Consider the following 20731-nt stretch of genomic DNA (forward strand, 5'->3'; position numbering starts at 1 on the left):
TGGTTTCTACTATTTCCCAGTGTTAAAACTGAGACTGATGAATCTAACATGTTGCCAAGGCTACACAAAGATTCCCCAAGCCAGAGGTGCCCCATCCTCATCTGCCCACCCCCAGTACCAGGGCTTCCGAGGTGTTCCACATTTGTTCTTTAAGTCGACTTAAAAATAACCTTCATGGATTTCTCCTTTTTAGAGATTTGTACTTAATCATTGCAGAAAGTTTAAAAAATACACATATAACAGCCATCCAAACCCCAAACTTCACAGATAACCACTGCTAAAATTTTTATATATGATATCCTAGAGATAGGTAGATAGATAGATAGATTGATAGATAGATAGACAGATAGATAGATAGACAGAAATTTCCTATTTTATAAAGCCTGCTTTTTTCCACTTCTAGGAATATTTCTGAGAAATGATATGAAATATGTACAGGGTTACTCACATCCTTAATCCTGGTCCCATTGCTTCCTAGCTTCCTAGACTTTGCTTCAATAATTATTACATCTCTTTTGCATATTTAATCTCTCCCTTTTACTTACAACTACTAGGACCTGTTTCCCTCTTCAGGGTCATGGGCCAACTAAAATAAGAATAAAGAAGGAAGTTACTGATTAGCTAGAAAAAAATCTTAACAGTCCTAGGAGATTTTCCTCAGCTTAGTTCTCTTGATGACATGGATTCAGGTCTCCAGCCAAGCCTGACTCAGCCTATGGCATTCTAAATAGGAATAACCACGCCCCTTGGCATTCCAGCTGAAACTTCAAATATCTCAAATTGTAGGTATTATTATTAACTGATAGGGAGAAAAAGACTTTCCTCCCTTACCCTCACTTGCAGAGAGCTGGGACCAAGTCTAAGGTCTCAGTCCTGTTTGCTTAACAGAGGCTCTCTATTGCAATGAGCCAGCAAGGACAGGAAAGATGCAAAGCCATCAGGCAGAGACCTGCACTGCACAGCCATTCTCCATGAAGTCCCAGCAAGTGGGAAGGGGCCAAGGATGCATCAGTTCTCTTATGATTAACATCAGCCCTCATTGGGTGATTAATATTCTAACTCATAACTCTCCACTGGCTTCTCAAAAAAAAAAAAAAAAACCCTCTGTACTGTACTTGCTTTGCTGTTTGCCACTCCTAAAACTGTTCACATGGGCCCCAAGCCTGGCACAATATGGTCCATGCCCGCCTCACACTCCTCTGTCCCTTATTCACCACGTCCCAGCCTCCAGACGTACTGGGGGGCTTCCTGTCATCTCCTAGATGCAGATGTCACCTCCTAGAGCAGGCCTCTCTTCTTCCCACCGCAGAGTCCTTGGAGAGGCTGTTCCTTCCCTCTGCCCTCACTCTCCACCTGGCCATCCCCTTCCCATCCTTCTGGACGGCTACAGAGAAGCCCTGCAGTTACGGCTAGGTCTTTCTGTTTAAGTTCCTATGACATCCCCTACCTTTCCTTCATAGCACTTTGCTCAGCTGTAATTCAGAGATCATTTGCTTAATCTCTACCTCCACCCCAGGACACACATCACCCCTGTTCCCATTGGATTGGCCAACACCAGTCACATGATCATACCTAACTTCAAAGGAGCAGGAAGTGCATCCAAAGGAGCAGGAAGTGCTTGGAAGGAGAACCAAAAATAGTTTGTGATGAGCACCAGTGATCATCACAATATAATGTTTTGTTTGAAAAAACTTTGATTCCACAAAAACAACATCACAACAAACACAACTAGACCCATTGCGCTAGAAAACACCAATTGCACTGGGCCAGACTTAACTAGGACCAGCTTCACAATGAAATAAATGGCATCTGTTTACATTATCCTACTCAAAATGTAATGTTTTTAACCAAAACATTAAAATTATAATAGAAATCCACACATATAGCTTAAAAAAAAATTTCAAACAGTAACAAAGCTGTAAAGTGAAAAGGAAAGTGTGCCTTCTCCTGCAGTGTCCCCACCCCGTAATCCAGTAGAATTGATCGCTATAGACAGAATTTATCAGGCCTCGAGATGAAGGCGGGGGGCCTGGGAAGGCTTCACAGAGAAGGCATGTGCAGAAGCTGTTTGGGTTTCTTATATTTGAGACTTAATTTTCAAAGACTTCTATGATACAACTTAAGCTTTACTGTAAGCCACTTTGAGACTTACCTCTAATGATGAGAAATACTGTTTCTCTCAGAAGGGCTGGGAATTCCAAGCCACAGCTCCAATCTGGGAAGTTTCATCAAAACATCACTCCAAGCTTAGCAGTTGCCACCCACCACTCCTCAGATTAAATAGCTTCAGAGCCCTGTGACCCACTAATGCATTCACAAACTAACTCAGCTAATTAACCCTGGCTCCTTCATCCTCTTAATCTACAAAAGCCTTCCAGCTGGCCAACCCTGGCTAATGGAGTGTTATGTGGGCTCTTTATAGGTTGCATCCCTCTCATAGCCAAGCAAAGACACCTATTAGAAAGCTGAGGCCCCTGCACTAAAGTGAGGAGGGGACTTCACTGAGTGCCTTCTACAAGTCAGGCACTTTCTGTGCAGTGGTTCCTCTGGTCCCAACAGCCTGGGAGATGGGTGCTACTGTGCCCATTTTACTGTGAGTCTCAGAATACAGAACTTGCTCAGGCTCGTCCACTATTAAGCTGCAGGGCTGGGATTCAGACCTGACTATTTTGGCTGCAAAGCTTACCATTATTCCCCACTTACTGATGCCTAATTGGGTTGCCGCCTTCCCCGACCACCCTGTATAAAATAGTGCCTCCCGTGACCCGTTTCTCTAGTCCTGTAACCCTGCTTTATCGTCATTCACAGGACACATCACCACCTCTGTTCACTTCTGTATCCCCAGTGCCTGGAAGAGTGGCTGGCATCTAGTAGGCACTCAGTAATTATTTGTTGAAGGAGTAAATAGTGCTGTGAAAAAAATACTGGATTGCCAGGACTGACCTGAGTTTAATCCTGCTTTGCCAGGAATCCAGTGTGTGACCTTGGACAAGTCCGGTTCCCTCTCTGGGCCCCGGGAGCCATATCTGTGAAGTTAGAGGGCAGGATCAATGTACCTCTCCGTAACTCATATGCTCTGTGACTTCTACAACTTGTCACCCAGAGTGGAGGCTACCCTCATACTCAGAAACAGGAAACAAAATTAGAAATGCTAAATGGATGGCAGAGTTTGAGGCAGGGGAAGTTATGGGGAGAAAAACCCTGAAGCCACTTGGTGTCTTCCCTCCTGCCACAGACTGGGCTCTGTAAATCCTCAAGTGCAGAAAGTGTGAGAAGCTTCGGTAGAGGAATGTAGCCCCTGATTTTCTGAGACAGAGGAACAAACACAAAGATAAAGGAGTGGGCCCAGGGGAGACCCATAGGGTGGTCCTTTATGCCAGTAAGTATCTGACTGTCAATCAGATGATGAGATTAGTCTTTGCACTTCTACTCACCATCTTGATAACCTCAGGGATGTCTCATAAGATCTCTGATTCCATTTCTCTTAATAAAAGGCAATAATAATATTTTCTCTTTTTTCTCTGAACCTCAGTTTTCTCCTCTGTAAAATGAAAATAATATAACGCGTATCTCACAGGAGCTAAGTGATGTGAAGAGTGCTCTGTAAAATAGAAGGCTGAAATGTACTGAAACAGAACCTGTATGTCAACCCCATTCTTGATGCATGTGATGTTAGCAGCACAGAAGCATCATCTAAGGACACAGCCTGAATCTGTACAAAGGTCCTCTCTAATCACAGGGCACCCTTTTTTTCTCCATGTTGCTTGGAACCCAAAAAATGAAATTCAGTCACATTTCTAGAATATCACAAAACACACAGAAGTCACTTGGAAAAACATGGTATGGGATAGGAGAGAGGGGCTGTTAAACAGGACCAAAGACTCAGGCAGTTAATGTAAATGAATGATGATAGATAACAACTCTCCCTTGGTCTTAGTGTTGGAGAGGCAATAGGGAGTAGTAGGGTCTGTGGTTTACTAGAGTACACTTGCTCTGTCTAGAGCGAGCAGCTTCTCCTCCACTCCAGCCAGTTGTTCTATGTGATAATGCAGGCCTGCATAGCTGTAACTTCAGATTTCTAGAGAGAAGCCAAAATCCATATTTTATGTGAAATAAATGTTGGCAAAATTCACATTTAAAAGGAGTGAGATAACAACTGTACCCTGTGGACTGCCAGATTGTGATTTCTGAACTAAACTGTCAAATGATGGAATTAGCCACTAAATTAGCCAACTGCTTTCCAGATAGTCTCTTGGCTGCTGTCTTGGGACTCTTAATGTAATTCCCATTCAGCTCCTAATAGCTCTGCACACTTTTAGCAAATAATGAACACTTAACTATTCACCTACTATGTGCAAAGCAGATACTAGACATCATATAGTGGGATACTAAAAATAAAACAAAAATAAGGACAAGACACAGTCTCCCTACCCCCACTCCACCTCACCCTACTCCTGTAAATGTAAACTGCAACACCCAAAGGTAGATTCTGATACCTACTGGGTGATTGTTCAGACATAAGAAGTGCTTCAGGAGTTTGGACAGACCGAGAGCTTTCCATGTGGTGGTTTCTGAGAGCTGCCCGGAGGAGATGGCTCTTAGGTTTCAAGGGTGCCTGGGATTGGGATCAGCTGATCACATGCTTTGGCAGAGATAGGGGTCCACATACCAGTAGAATCTGCAGCTATTGCAAAAGATCCATGCCGTGTAGTTGTGGGGAATTGTTCTGGAAAGGTAAACTGGGCCCCCAGGATAGACTTCAATGCCAGCTGGGGAATCTGAGCTTTATCCTGAAGATTCAGCAGAGAGGTGGTGGGTTGTAGTGGGGTGAATTTGATGGAGAGGGACCCCCTTATCCTGCTTTCTCGAGGATGAGAAGTCTGGGTGCAGGCTTCAGGGGCCCCTCCAGTTTCGACTCTTCACCTCTTGTATTTTATTTCAGTCCACACAGAATAGACAAGCAGGACAGAGCTTCCCCAGACAGTCTCATGCAGGCAGGCTGTGCTTAAGTGGGGCTGTGCAGGGGGTAGGGGTGGGGCTGGGGGGTGGAGGAGGCCTTTGTGGTAATGACCTGGATCCTGAAACAATTCAGAGAGGCAACAGGGCTTTTTAACAGGCAGTCTTTCCATTTTTTTAACGATGGTTTCATTTTACATTTTTATTAGCCCTGCACTGATTGTTCTCGGGCTCTCTGATGGGATGTGAGATGTACGGACATTTATAGAAATCAAAACATTAATAAATCACGAAGTTCATAACGTCTGATTTGCTTCTAAATGAGACAGAACTATTATCACCATAAAGTTGCACATAAAATAGGCCCAATTGTGATGTATTGGACAGTCTAATCAAAGGCATTTGAGTGAATAACCTTTCCACCAAAGAAGGAAACAATCAAAGCTGAATAACTTCATTAATAATTCAAGGTGTGTCTGCCAAGGCTTCATTTATTAAGTGCACGGTTAACAGGCTTCCGAGCTGAGTCCTGGAGATGACACCTTGCCACCTTCTCCCTGCCTCTGGGCGGGCAGGCAGACATTCTCAGACAACCTGGCTGCAGTCCTTGCATTTGGCAGCTCCTGTTCCAGTTGAGGGTAACATCCAGTGCCCTTCTCCAGCTAAGAAATGGACCATAGCAATGCACACTGTGACTGTCTGGATTATTAAGGGCAGAGGACATGGAGCCATGTAATAACTCTAAGGGAGAAGAGGCAGGAAATTTTCTCAGTGACCGGCAGTTATTATGTCTATTTGCTAACACTGCAGGCCCTGCATTTCTGGTGTCCACCATCCACAGAAACTCTGCCCTGTTCCCTGGCAGTCTGCAGACCGAGATGCTTAACAGCTCTTTCATCCAGAGTCTTGTGTTTGCTTATGCCCATTGCAGTTAATATAGGATGATAATATTCGCTTTAGCTAGTTAATGTCCAACCTGAACTGGCAACTGGGTGCCTGTCTGACAGAGTAAATCACAGAACAAGAAAATTTTCCTATATTGAAGAGAAGCACACGTAATTAACTAGATCCATCAGAAAAGTTGTAATCATGACCTAGAAAGTGTCTAACAGACATGATTATTGGATTCTGCTGTTGAGAAGGACCCTTAAAATCACAATCTTAATACACTAGAAGGTGGGAATAACATTTTTGTGCACCTACTGTATGCAGAGAGCACTTTATATATCTTATCTCTTTAGATTCACAGCTACAAGATGGGTCTGATTATAACTCAAATTAGTCTAATGACCACATACCTCCTAGGGACAGTGAGATGATTAGATCAATTCTAAAACTATTAGCATGCTCTCTGAGCTCACCAAGACAGGCACTTAATATGAGGATACATTAATACTGAATTCCAGAAAAAGCTCACTTGGCCAGTCTCCATTATTTCCCTGCTTGTGATTATTCTGTATGGCATACAGGAGTTTATTTTTCCACTAACAAAGAAAGGGTTTATTTGGTTGGGTTACAGGGGCTAAACCTACTCTGTGAAATTGAGTATTTCACGAGTATTGAACTGGTTTTCAGGTCTTCAGTACATGGATTTGGGATAGTTGAGCATAAGACAGCTCTTCTAAAATAGTAGTTATAATGTGATGGAGTCAGGTCATACTGGCGAATCATGGGTTTCACTTCCCAAATCCATATTCAGTGACTTCATGTTGATAGTCTGAACTAGGCTATGATGGGAATATTTGCACCAAGGATATTGGAAAATTGCATCAAGCAGGCTTCTCCCCCAAGAGCCAGTTGTTAAACACTTACCAGCGCATCAAAGCAAGCCCTCTGCTTGGCAACCATCACTCAGGAAGTTGTCAAGTTATCTGGATGGCAGTGAACTACTCTTCAAAAAGCAGACTGAAAGACTGACACCTTAGCCTGACCTTGATCCAATGAGTTTCCATGAATGAGAAAATTCTATGCCAACCTGAGATAAGTCTTATTCACATGGCAATTTTACTTTTCCTTTGAGTAATTCCTTCAGCCTCTCTCTGTACCTTCATTTTTCCATCTTAATACTAAAAGCATCTAGACACTATTTTTTCCTCCTCCTCATTTGCAATAAATCATTTTAGCCTCCCAGTCAAGAGAAGTAACAAAATCCCACCCATGTAATCCTCTGATTTCCTGCAGAAATATTCTAGAACCACTTATCCTGCGTAGTATGCCCTCTGTCCCCAAAGCAGGGCAGCCACTGCTCATTAACTGACTGTCCCCATGCGCTGGAGCTTCAGAGCAATGTCCAGCTGAGACCAAAGGAGACATGGTGGGAGGTTTCCCCACTGCTTCCTGAAAACTAGCTGGTGGCAGGATATAACTAATTCCCCCCTAGAGCTGGAGAAACTGCTGGAGCTACCTAAATAAATCATCAAAAGTTTCATCCTGGGACACTTTTTCCAGACAAAGAGGTCCACTTACAACATTATCTAGAGATTTTCGCTTGTGGCTTAGACACTGCAGTGAACCTGACATTTATTTCTACTCTGCAGCCTGGTCGGGGGCTTAGCTGGACAGAAGTGTTTGCTTTGGAGATGAGGGGACACAAGAGTCCCTAATACATGTAGCCTTGCTCCTTGTCCTGGAACACCTTTTAGGGCTCCTTCTTCCTGCCAACCCTGGGACGTAGGTGACTTACTTCTTTCCCAGGTGTTTCTTTGTTTTTTCATTCTTGGTGAAAACTGTGTGAATGTTACACTGCCACACAATCAAAAGAACGGTGACTTACGTCACAATCTGTGTAGTGATTTTGTGGACTTTTAATAATTGCATTACATTCCTGACAATTTCTACCACTACCACCACCCCCAAGAAGTGCAAGGTGCATCTGACATGCCCCTTCCACACACCTCACCCAGTGTGCTGATCTGAAGGCCACCCTCAAAAACACCCCCATTTGAGGAGGAAGGTCAGAGAACTGAAATACTTTCTCTCTCTCTGTCTCTCTCTCTATCTCTCTCTCTCTATATATATATGTATATATATACATACACACATATATATACATATATATATTTCAAGTAAGTATATATATATATATTTCAAGACATTTCATCTGGAAAACCTCCCATCTGATGGAAGTAGCAGTACTCAAATATTATTTTTGGTAGGACTCTGTTTTTTTTCAGAACATTTTCAGGACTAAGGGGTAAATGAATGAGAAACATAAATTCAGTTTTGTTTAAAAGGGTCAGGCGGGTTTCAAGATTAAGAGAACCAATGCTTGGAGCAAAACATGATTTGAGTTTTATTGAACCAAGGAGACTGAAAAAAATGTCTGGAACACTCAGAAAAATCTTTATCAAGGCTCAGCACTCCTGGGACTCATCGTTAAGTTTATAAAATTAAGAGCTGATGAGTTGTGTGCTGTGTGTGTCTGCTTGAGCTTATGACTCACCTCTAAGCCTTGGCTGTAAGAATCTCAGCCTCCAGGATTATACTTAAGGGTCCAAATAGAGTTTATTTCCCCCTCTGCTCCACACAGACACCAACAAGGATCTTCACCCCTGATTACCTTGGGGTAATTTGTCAATCAAAAGATGGGAAAGGGGCTTCCCTGGTGGTGCAGTGGTTGAGAATCTGCCTGCCGATGCAGGGGACACGGGTTCGAGCTCTGGTCTGGGAAGATCCCACATGCCTCGGAGCAACTAGGCCCGTGAGCCACAACTACTGAGCCTGCGCGTCTGGAGCCTGTGCTCCGCAACAAGAGAGGCCGCGACAGTGAGAGGCCCGCGCACTGCGATGAAGAGTGGCCCCCTCTCGCCGCAACTAGAGAAAGCCCTCGCACAGAAACGAAGACCCAACACAGCCAAAAATAAATAAATTAACTAATTTAAAAAAAAAAAAAAAAAAGATGGTGTTAAAGTTGCCCAGAATAAACCAACAAACTATGTATAGGGGAGAGTAAAAAATTACATTTTCAAATGCCAGCATGCTATCACTAATATAGTCTCCAATGTAACCAACATAGTTTAGGCAACATTAAAAATGAATCTCTGGAAACACGAAAAATATGATAGAAGAGATAGCACAGCATTCAATTTCATGCACACTGTCACATAAATTATTTGCAGCTCGAGTATGTTATGCTCTTTTAAATTTCCCTCTGGGTACAGTTTTAATGGCATCCCACAAGTTTCAATATGTCATATTTTCATTGTCATTTACTTCAAAATACTTTCTGATTTCCAGGAGATTTCTTCTTTGATACATGGGACACTTAGGAATTAGAACCATGTTGCTTGATTTCCAGACATTTGGAGATTTCCTTGTTTTCTTTTTACTCTTGATTTCTTGTTTAATTTCCCTTTGGACAGAAAACATTCTGAATAATTTCAGTTCTTTGAACTTTTTTGAGATTGGCTTTAGGAGCCAGGAAACGATCAATTTTGGTAAGTGTTCAATGTGCACTTGGAAAGGGTGTATATTCTATGATTGTTGGGTAAAGACATCTACATGTGTCAGTGAGGCCAAGTTTGTTCACTGCATTGCTCATATCTTCTATACCCTTATTGATCTTTTGTTTTATCAGTTTCTGAGAGAGGTGTTTTAAAATCTCCAATTCTGATTATGAATTTGTTATTTCTCCTTTTGGGTCTGTCAGCCTTTGCTTTATATGTATTTTGAAGTTATATTCTTATTGCATACTAATTTAGAATTTTGTTATGTCTTCCTAGTGAATGGCCCCTTTCATTATGAAAACTTCCTCTTTCTCTCCAGCAAAGCTTCTTGCCTTAAAGTTTATTTTAGCTGATGTTAAAATAGCCATGACAGGATTTCTTGATTCGTATTTGCATGCTGTATCCTTTTACATTCTTTTACTTTTGCCTTTGCTGTGTCTTTATGCTTGCAAGCAGCATTTAGTTAAGGTTTGGTTATAACTTGAAGGTTACTCTCTTGTATGGAAGATTTTCTATTTGCTTTTGTATTTCAGCAGTTTTACTGTGATGTTCCTAGGTGTGGTTTTTCTTTGTGATTATCTGCTTGAGGTTTGTAAGTGCTTCTTGAATCTGTGGCTTGATTTATTATATCCATTTTTAAAATTCTCATTTATTTATCTCTTCAAATATTGCTTCAGCATCATTCTTTATCTCCTTCCTTTTTGGAACTCCAATTATACCTAAGTTAGAATTTTTCATCATGTCTTATGCTCTTATCTGTACTTCCCATTTTTTTCTCTCTTGTGCATCAGTAAGTATATTTTTCTCTCGACCTATCTACCAAATCATTAATTTTCTCTTCATCTGTGCATAACCTACTGATAAATTGGTCTATTTAGTTGTTAATTTTGGATAATACACTTTTCAATTCTAGAATTTTAAACTTACTTTCTTGTATATATTCTGGTCCTCTGGTAGAATTCTCCACCTTTTTATCTATTTTCTTGAGCATATTTCATTATTATTTTAAAGCCCATGCTTGATTGGTCCAATATCTAAATCCCATAAATCTATTACTACATTGCTATATTTATCTTTTTCTTTTGGTCCTGTTTCTTAATATGCCTGGCAAGTTTTCAATGAAAAATGGACATTAGAATAAAATGTAAACTACCTAGCTCAGCCTTCAACTTCTAGGAGGTAACAGAGTAGGGGCAGATAAACTTAATCCAAACAGGGACTGAGCTATTTTGAGGCTGGATTTCAATCTTTGAAAGGCCTGATCTATTTCTAACTTGTTCTTGCTCCTAGAATGTAATCCTTTAGGGGTCAAACTGAAAGCCTGGGTGTTTACCAGGAACCCTCTCCTAGGAAGACCCAGAACTCCAGCACTTAACTCCCAACACTGTGAGCCTGCCAAAAGCTCTGTTTAGCTCTACCACATTTCGGCCGTGGCTTTTGCTCAGTCTCTCTTGACCTGTGTCACTTAGGAATTAGCAAAAGCCTTGAGGGAATAAGCAGCTAGAGCTACCAGGCTCATTTCTCTGTGGCCCCTCCAGTCTGGGCCCCTCAAGTCCTGAATGTCTTTGTGGCACTGATCCAGTTTTTGTCTTCCCAGATTCCTGAGAGTTCTGCTCACATTCTTTGCTTAGCAGACCATTTTTGCTCAGTTTCTCAATCTCATTACCCATGCCACTTTATATACACTTGAGTTAAAAAGCAACATTGATTGTCAGACTCACTTTAATGAGTTTTTCTTCCCTCCAGAATCATGGCTTCTAAAGTTCAGGCTATCTTGGTAGCTCTCCAAACAGATGTGATTTTCTTAATCCTCCTTTTCTAGCTTTTCTCAGTGAGAGGTCAGCTCTGCTACAAGAAAGCTTACAATTCCAGGGCCTTTCTGGCTTCTGTGCCTTTTCATATGCTGTTCCTTTGTCCCTCTTCCTTCAAGACTCAAATAAATTATCACCTCCCCTTGAAATCTTCCCTGCGGCCCCTTCTGGTCCCCCTCCATCCAAGTGGCATTAGTTAAGAGCTTCCTCCTCTTGGCTCCCAGTGTCTTAGCCATATCCACACTGCTTAGAATGATTTGCCAATGAAGAATTCCAGACCAGCAATTCACAATGTTCTACAAACAGGAATATTATATTTGGCCCATGCTATATGTATAAATGTTAAATTCCTTGATAACAGCTAGGAATCAGGACACAAATCATCTTTTAATGGTAGCATCTCTTGAAAGATCTGAAGATCTGGACTCACCAAGCTTAAATTCTACATGACAACAACTGGCTGCATAACAGCTATTTCCCTTTCATGGGGCAATGGCTCTCCAGCTCTCAGTCCCCACCACTCTCTATGGTTGTACATACATCATCCAACTCATCTAAATTACCTACCAACTAATATTGGCATTAGAGTTTGTAATTCTTGGTCTATGTGTGTGCCCTACCCATCAGTCTAAGAACTCCATATGAACAGATATTATATCTTTTCATCTCTCTCCCAATACCTGTCACATTCCTGGCATGCCAGCGAAGGTCAGTCCATAGTTTTAGACATATCTCTGCAAGAATGCTACCCTAGCATTTTTAGAGCAGTAAAACTATTCTGTAGGATACTATAATGGTGGATACATGGCATTATACATTTGTCAAAACCTATAGAACTCTACCACACCAAGAGTGAACTCAAATGTAAACTATGGGCTTTAATTAAAAATAATATATCAATCCTGGTTTTTCAATTGTAACAAGTATACCACACCAATGCAAGACGTTAAAACAGGGGACACTGTGAGGGTGGGGTACATAAGAACTCTCTATTTTCTGTGCAATTTTTCTATAAACTTAAAACCATTCTAAAAATAACCTCTACTAGAAAAACAAATAAATACAAATGCTACCTATCAGAGTGATAAAAGGGGGCAACTAAATCCAGCAAAATAAGTTTCTCCCATAGGATTCAGGTCAGGAGACAAGAGCAGAAATACTTACCAAAGGACACCCACCTATACCACCACTTTTAGGGGCAGCAGGAAAATAAGCCTTTCCTGCCTGGGGTTGTGGGTAAGGGGTGGCTAAGACACACTTAAAGTGGTGGCTGGTCTGCCTTATGCACTCTTGGTCAGGGATACCGGAAAGACAGGAGGAAGTTCACATAATAGCCTACAGAGGAAACTAGGCTGACCCCCAAATCGGCCCAAAAAGGCCAGCAGGAGAGCAGCAAATAGAGCCTGTTTCCCACTCTCTGGGACCTGGATCCACCCTACTCCACCGTGTAATGGAGGATTTTCCAGGTCTGATGTTTTTCCTTATGTTTTACATTCAGTGTAATAGGGGATTTTGCCTTCAACCACCCTGCCCGCTCATCCTAATGTGCTAATTCATTTTTTCAGTGGCCCTTTTTCCTCTTCTGCATCTGTGTTACTTATCAAGCTTGAGAAGGAAAGAGAGAAGCAAAGACTCGTAGATTGTAAGCTCCATGAGAGCAGGGAACAGAGTTGTTTCCTTCACTGAGATACACATAGTAGGTACTTCATTGATAGTTGTTGAGTGAGTGAATAAAGAATCCTGCAAGAATGCAGCTTCAAATCACAAAGTGGCAGAGCGTGGCAATGGGGCCTCCGTTGTGGCGGGTTATCTTAGAAGCCACTCTCCAGTCAAACATGCAGGTATTTCCAAGGCCCACCCACATCCGTTCATCCCCTGCCCCGTGCCATCCCATCTCTCTTCGGGCTGCATGGCTGCATGGCTGTGGGCACGCGCAAGGAGCTCCCTGCTGGGGGCCGTGGGCACTGCAGGGGGACCCCTTGCTCTTGCCTGTTCTGACCATGGGAGAAGGTCAGTCCCAGCTCTGCTAACAAGAGACTTCTTCGCATATGTCAAGCTGGATAGTGACCTGGACACCCTCAGAGCAGACTTTCCATGGAAAATAAAAGTGTGTTTTGCTTGTTTGATGAGTGGTTTTGGTAAAATGTTTTCTTACTTTTTCCTAGACATCGCCTGGTGGTATTACCAGTATCAGAGAGGTAAAAAAGTTTAAACTAACTTGACTACTTTGGTCACATTACTTTCAGTGGGAGAGCTTCTTAATCACGTATATATTTTGTAATTCGTCTTCTCACTGACCAACTTTCTGTGCCCCTTAACAGCAAACCCCACCTAAATAGAAACAGTTGGAAACATTCTTTTAGAGACAAGTTACAGGAAAAGTTTTGCTCCCCTTAAGAAACTGATATGTTTTTCTCTCACAGACGATAAGATATATGTAAAATCTCAGAGCCAATTTGTGGCTCAAGTGTAGTAACTGCTTAGAACAAATGACCTGAATTTCTATGTTCTCTTTTTCCCTGTGGTCTCGACCTCCTAATCTAATCAATATTTTCTGAGGCAGTTTTTCCTATTACCTTATCTCTTTTTATTTTATTATATGTATTTCATATAATCAGCTTCAAGTCCTTTGTGAAACAAAGCAGAATGTGTTTAAATAAACAAATAGTGAGGAAGAGAGAGGTGGTAGCCTGGGTGATGTGAGGTAGGAGAATGGTAATGGGTGGAAGGGCAAGTAGGTATAGATCAGGAGCCAAAAACTCAGATGCCTGCAGGACCAAGCAGGGAACACAAATGAAGTAATAAGTGAGCCAGGGGTGAAGAGAGGGCGCACTAGAGGCTTTCACTGCTCAGAGGGATCAGCCCCTGCTGAGCTCTGGTAAACTGTTACCTTGTGAGAAGTTGAGACCAAAGTTGTCAGAGAATCCCATTTTCCAAGAGAAATCAGAAATCCAAACTTGTGCGTGAATCTCTCAACTTTAAATGTTGGAAATTCCAAACAAAATTAAAACACATTTTATGGGCCAAACAAGACCTATCTTTGGACTGTGTTCATGCCAATGACCAACACATTTTGTAACCTCAAAACTAAATGGGTGGTTACACAATCCAATCCGGAGACCCCATGATGGAGAAAATATTTTCCAGTACAGGAAGAAGGAGATGGTCACAGCCATGGTCTTTGGTCATGTAATGGTTATGGACCTAACAGAGGAGACCCTCAGCAGAGAGAAGACCAAAGACTTGGGCCCTCCTATTGCTCATAGTCTAAGGGCCTCACTTGTACACGGGCACAGAGCTTGTCAAGAAGAGAACTACTGCAAGGCTAGTTACAACCAATTTGCAGTTTTGTGCTCGAGGGAAGCAGAAGCCATTGTAGAGGCACATGGAAGCCAGATCTATAAAACAGGCCCTGTACTGGCTGGATTTGAGGTCCAGTTCTGTCACCAGCTGGCTATGTGACCTAGGACTCAGGCAAAGCCAGTTAGTGACAGAGTGTGGAAGACATCTCCCATGCTAGAAGTCCTCAACATGGGCTCCATGTGTTTGAAAGATACAGGAACTCATGGAAGGTATAGGCAAAGTGCCATGGTTAGGTGCATTTTCTTTTTCTAAGAGGGCCTATAGCTTTCATCCACACTCAGAAGAGTCTGTGACCCCCAAACATTAAGGTCCACATAATCTGAATCATCTCCTCCAAACTTTCCTTCAGTCTGGGAATTACCTGTGTAGCATCCTCTACAGTTGGTTATTCCATCTTGCTTTAACTGCCCCCAGTGATAGATTGTTCGTCACTTTTTAAGGTACTTATAGTTAGAAAACTCTTGATCTGTTAGGACCCCCATCTTACTAATATTCTGATGGAGAGGGTAATGTTCCCCCGCTTCCCACCACACACAAAGTTTTAGTGGGACAACGGGCATGAAAACATTTTACAGAGTAAAAGTAGTTTACAAACAAAAGGTATTCTGATTTATTCTTGTTAGGTAGTGATCACCGTTGTACTGGATCTCTGGGTTAATTTTTATCTTTATCATCCAACTCAACCTGACTTAGTAACTGGCTCAACATTATTTTTAATAATAAAAATAATAATAACAAGCAACACTTGGCCTCAGAAACTCTTAACAAACCTCAGAAGAAACTGTCAAGGAGGCTCGCATCTGTTAATTCTGTTTCCTCTTCCTCCAACCAGAGAGCTGGGCCACCCCCCTTCCCTTAGTGGGACCGCCTGGATAGCACTCAGAGGCTCCCCGGGGGAAAACAAGGATTTTAAAACCTCCGCAGCCCCTTTCAGAGTTTCTTCAGAATATATTTACAGTGGCCAGAACCATGAAGCATACAAAGAAAGAGAAGGGAGAGCTGATGTGAGGGAAAAGAATGCTTAAATTATGCAGAAGCCATTGTAGAGGCACCCATAAGGTTGCTATGAGTGTAGGCAAATTAAATTAGTGTTTTCCATTCCCAAATCATGACCATGAGAGTCACAATCAGCACATTTTTATAAAGGAATGATTAAATTTGAGAACAGAGTATATCCCACATTACTGAGGGAAAGTACCATTTCATGAAATGGTACTCTATTTCATGAAACCCTTGCTTCAAAACATTTTATAAAATTTTCCCTTTATGTATACTGGATTATGATGTAAATTGTAATTCTTAGTATGAAACACAGTAAAAAAAAATTCAAGAACCACTGGTTTAAGCCCCTAACACCCGCCGTGCGGGCGATTTCCCAGCATCAGCATCTTGAACCCCAAATATGTAAATTTCCTTCAGCAACTGATGTTACCATAGTCTGACAATTAGAGGGTGATAAAGAAGCAAAACAAAACAAAAGCTTGGCAGTCAATATTCAGATGTTACAGAATCTCTTCGATACAGAAACTGATCCTGCTGGTCAGACAGTAAACAAACCAGTTCTATCTTAATGAAGTGGTTTTAATATTTGATATATCTATAATCACTTAGTGCATTTTTAATGAAAGAGACGGTAAGCAAGTGCAGTTTCTGAGTCAGAAAGATTCTCTCAAACTTCTGCAAAGAGATTTCCCTGAGCTTGTGAAGAATCTAATCACAGTCAATACTGAAAAAAAAAAATCTTTTAAGCTTCTGGATAAGATAAACTCGGAAATGTATACTAGATGCCTTCAAAAATACATCTTTTCTTCCAAAAATACATTTGTGTCTTCCTTATTTACATTTTAATATAACTTTCACCTCTTTTCAGGGTTAAACATCTGTGCACTTTTAAAAATAAAATTGCTATTAAATCTAATGCTAGGAAATTTAAACCAACAACTTGAATTCTAATTTTAAATGAGTTGAAAATATATGTGAGTATTCTGAATTAGACTTACATGGGGTTTTTTGTTTGTTTGAGAATGCTGCAGTATTTAAGTAATTGCTACTTAACTTGTTAGCTAGAAACATAACAGTATTTAAAGGCTCTATTCAAATTATAAGGATATTGGCCACTTGCAGCTATTTTGCATAAACAGAGTCTTATTTATATTGAATAATCTGCTTTACTCTCTGTAGGATAAGATGATATGTGTTTCCCAGTATGTAAGAAAGATGACAATTGGGAATTGTTACCAGGTTCTTCTGTCTCTCCCTTGGAACCTTACCCAAATGTCCATTCCCTTAGAGAGGAGGTATAAGATATAAACTCACTTTGACGGATTCCTTTTGCATTGAGATCAGAGTCTCAAAGGAAAAGTGACAATTGCGGAGAGAATCTGATGCAAAAAGACTGACACTGGCTAGGGAAATGCACACAGCGTAATGCACCTGCTCAGCCTGTTCTCTCAGATAGCAACTCAGCCTGTCCTCACTCTCCATCATCATGGAGTGATGCCCATCTCATCACTACTCTTGCCAGCCCATATTTACAGTTGTTCAATACATGGATTTGGTGATGCCTGCATGGCAACAATGGGCCAAGAAGGTTAGATGGCAATTGATTCTTGATTGGAGTAAATTTATAGAAAGCATTCTGGCAGGGCCTAGAGGAAAACACTCACTTACCTTCTGTGATGGTAAAACGTTGAAAGTTATACTTATTTAGATTTTGTGATCCTACAGTAGGAGATGGACAGAGCAATGGGATACTTTAAATGACACTTTCTAAATAACTAGTGCAAAATTACATTGCATTGTATAATAGTACGTGTAGGAGGAATAAACTACTACTTAAAACAACTGTTTTTAGAGCCCTTCAAATACTTCAGAAGCTTTCATTTATATAAAGTAGCTCCCATTTAAGTCATTTTCCTATTATTTAAGGATGTCTGGTAGATATTACAATACCGGGAAGTGCATTCATATTTTTAAATTAATACTTAACATGCTGTAATTTGTACTTTTTGCCAAATCAAGCTAGTCTTCCTCTAGTTTCCTAAATGGTGAGAGTTTACTCTATGGTTTTTTTTATAAATTTGTCTCCCTTTGCTGTTTGGAGGATGTTAGTCAATCTGCTCACTTACCTGTGTCTCTAGAATATTCAGATGGTTCAATGGGCAGCAAACTGAATATGCAGAGCAGTTATTCTGAAAGAAAAGGAAATGTTTTCATATGGACTTATCTTTAGCACTTCTGCCCTCATCTCCACTTGGAACACGTTTATCTCCAAGGCTCAAGCTCCCTCCCTAGGTGGTATCCAACACAGCTGGAGTAATGGCTGGACTGATGGTAAGACAGAAAGTGACTGAGCAGGGAGGTGGGGTTCAAAGCAGGAAGGTCATCTGCAGTGTGACCCCCAGCCCATGACCTTATGTCTCAGGTCACCACACCACCCTTTTGACAGCCCAGACTGTGGGCTGACAAGTGACCACCAAGGTTAGCCGCTTCAATGCCATCTCCTCTGATTCCAGATAAGATTGAAGACGAGTTGGAGATGACCATGGTTTGCCATCGGCCTGAGGGACTGGAGCAGCTTGAGGCCCAGACCAACTTCACCAAGAGGGAGCTGCAAGTCCTTTATCGAGGCTTCAAAAATGTAAGACCCACACGGCCTCTGAAGGCCCTGGCAGGATTTCCCATTTGGGACTAAGCTCTCCCAAATGCCAAAGGGACCCATCAGAGAGATTTTTGCACATGTGCAGTTGTAAAAGGAAGGCCAAATCTATAAAGGAAACAGGAGAGCAAGTTCACCTGGCTAGAGAAAGATGCCAGGCAAGAATGAGGCAGTCTCAGTAGATGGGAAACTGGCCAATAGCCCAGAGACTTCACAGGATGGCACAGCCTTGGCCCAGATACTAGCTTTAGCATAACCCATTCACACTGTCAATATTGTTAGTGCCCCAGAAATGATGGGATTTAGGTCTGCTGCTAACCAAGCTCACAGACTGAAGTACAAGCCTGATAGCCAATGTATTAATTTACCTCATTATTTCATATATTTAGCCTCATGATAGCCTTGCTGGAAAGGTACTGGTAGCCCCATTTTACAGGTAAGGACACTGAGAATCAGAGAGTGACTCACTCCAAGTTACAAAGCTTAGAAGGGGCTGAGTCAGGATCCAAACCCAGGTCTTTCTAATCCCAAAGCCCAGACTCTTTCCACCTCACAGTGCCAGTTCTCTGATGACATCTCATCATTTCGCAAAGCAGCTTCAGTCCTAAGGTGGAACTATCTCCCGGCCACTCACCTTGGAGATACGGAGGTGCACAGGTGGTTGCCCAGTCCCTGCCCACCAGGGATCACAAGGAACCCCGAGGCTCTCAGACACTCCCGCTAACTCTCCCCCTTTCACACAGGAGTGCCCCAGTGGTGTGGTCAATGAAGAAACATTCAAGCAGATCTACGCTCAGTTTTTCCCTCATGGAGGTGAGTCCGATCTTGAAACAGATCCCTCCTGGCTCCCTCTCTTCATCCTCTGGCAGCCTTCCTTCCTCCAAGTTCATACTTCCTTATTATCTGCCTCCTCCTCAAGGTTGGGGAGAACTCAGAGCAGAATTCCTCCCTTATTGCAAGGTGTGGAATTCACTAAAGCTTTAGCAGAAAAGAGCTCTGAAAATGGACCTTCTCCCAGAGAGCAGAGTGATAAAGCAATATCACAAAATCTCCTAACAGCTCTATAAAGCTGGTATTTTTATCTGCGATCCGGGCAACTACGTCTCAGGCTAAGCAGTTCACGGAACATCGCACAGCTAGTGAGTGGCAGACCAGAATTTGATCCCAAAGAAGTGTCTGTCTAAAGCTTTGCCATGATAGGCCTACCATTGTGCTATACTCCATCCTTTCCTTAAAATAGCTTTCCTTGAAAAAGAACTTTAGTAAATACCAGAGACTATAAAAATAAAGGAATCCAAAAAGATGCAGGTTGAATAAAATTGTGCTTATAAATCAGGTGAGCAAGTGTGCCAGGCTCACAGCCGCTATGTCACTCCGCCTGACTCCTGCAGGAACCTGCTCTGACCCCACGGGTCTGGGGCATCAGAGGCTCTTCCTGTGGCTTCAGTGTGTCACATGCCAACTTACTTCCTGCCCCAGGAGCCATCTCCTGCAGGACCCCTTCCCCGGGTCCTGAGGAAACAGAGATCCAAGTGTCCCAGACACTTCTTGGGCTCCGTTTCTCATGGACCTCTTCAGCAGCCTTCTTAGGTGTGGGACCCAGTACGGGACCCCTCCCCCAGCCGGGGGCAGCTTCACCCCATGCAGGCCCCAGAGCCGATGTTTGTTGAGTCCTGTGGAGCCATTCTTATACTGAGTTTTGACTATGTGGCAGGCTTGATGATGGTTTTGATGCTATGGCTATATGAAAAGTTTAACATTGTGCAGAGATGGGAAGGTGAATCTCAGAAAGGTTGTGTTAGATGCCTGGGGTCACACAGCTAGGTAGTAACAGAGTTGCTCTCCAAGTCCAGGTCTGTCTGATCCCTAATGGGTGCTCATTCCATGGCATTGTGCTGCCACTCAGAAGAGCATCTTCTCCACACAAGTACTGTGTCATTCATCCAACAAGAATTATACACATAGACAGGCAAGAGCGTCTCTCTCCGGGGATGGCTAGACTTAGGAGCAAGGGCCTGTCTCAGCTCTTGCCAGAACTTCCCACCTAAACCCCAGAAAAGCCAAACGGGTCCCAGGTCACAGCAGCAGTTTTTCCCACTCTGTAATCTTCTCCTTTCTATCACCCTAGCATCACTCTCTTCTCTTTCTTACTGTTTTCAAGTGATCTCACTCCCCTCTGCAGGACCCCTGCTCCCATCACCTGCTTTTCCTTCTGTGCCTTGCAGATGCCAGCATGTATGCCCATTACCTCTTCCACGCCTTCGACACCACGCAGACGGGCTCCGTGAAGTTCGAGGTATGCTTGTCTCCGGGATGCCCCGGGTCCCCATCACTCTTCCTCTAAACCATGGAGGTGTTGGGAGAAGGTGTGGACCATCAAATGCTTCAGTCCTTTACCATTTAACAAGGATTTCCTGAAGATAGAAGAAGAAACTGCCCTTATCCTCCAGGAACTCAGGACCTCGGGGACTAACGATAACAGTCTAATCGCTCACATG

At 42.4% G+C, this 20731-nt stretch overlaps 1 protein-coding gene across 5 annotated transcripts in view; it reads left to right on the forward strand.

Annotated features, from left to right (window-relative positions):
* The window catches only part of KCNIP1 (potassium voltage-gated channel interacting protein 1), a 349870-nt gene that overhangs the window by 319805 nt on the left and 9334 nt on the right, over positions 1 to 20731 (forward strand). For 2 of the 5 annotated variants that reach the window (XM_082378802.1, XM_082378803.1), the window contains exons 1-4: positions 331 to 13410; positions 18091 to 18215; positions 18977 to 19046; positions 20459 to 20529. In XM_082378802.1, the coding sequence (XP_082234928.1) occupies positions 13122 to 13410; positions 18091 to 18215; positions 18977 to 19046; positions 20459 to 20529 (555 nt within the window). In that variant the 5' untranslated portion in view covers positions 331 to 13121. Of the gene's footprint in view, positions 1 to 330; positions 13411 to 18090; positions 18216 to 18976; positions 19047 to 20458; positions 20530 to 20731 lie in introns of those variants that run through there. The other 3 variants (XM_082378805.1, XM_082378806.1, XM_082378804.1) reach the window with 2 other exon arrangements.

This window comes from Balaenoptera borealis, assembly GCF_965194805.1.
Source record: "Balaenoptera borealis genome assembly, chromosome: 2".
Classification (NCBI taxonomy): Eukaryota; Metazoa; Chordata; class Mammalia; order Artiodactyla; family Balaenopteridae; genus Balaenoptera; species Balaenoptera borealis.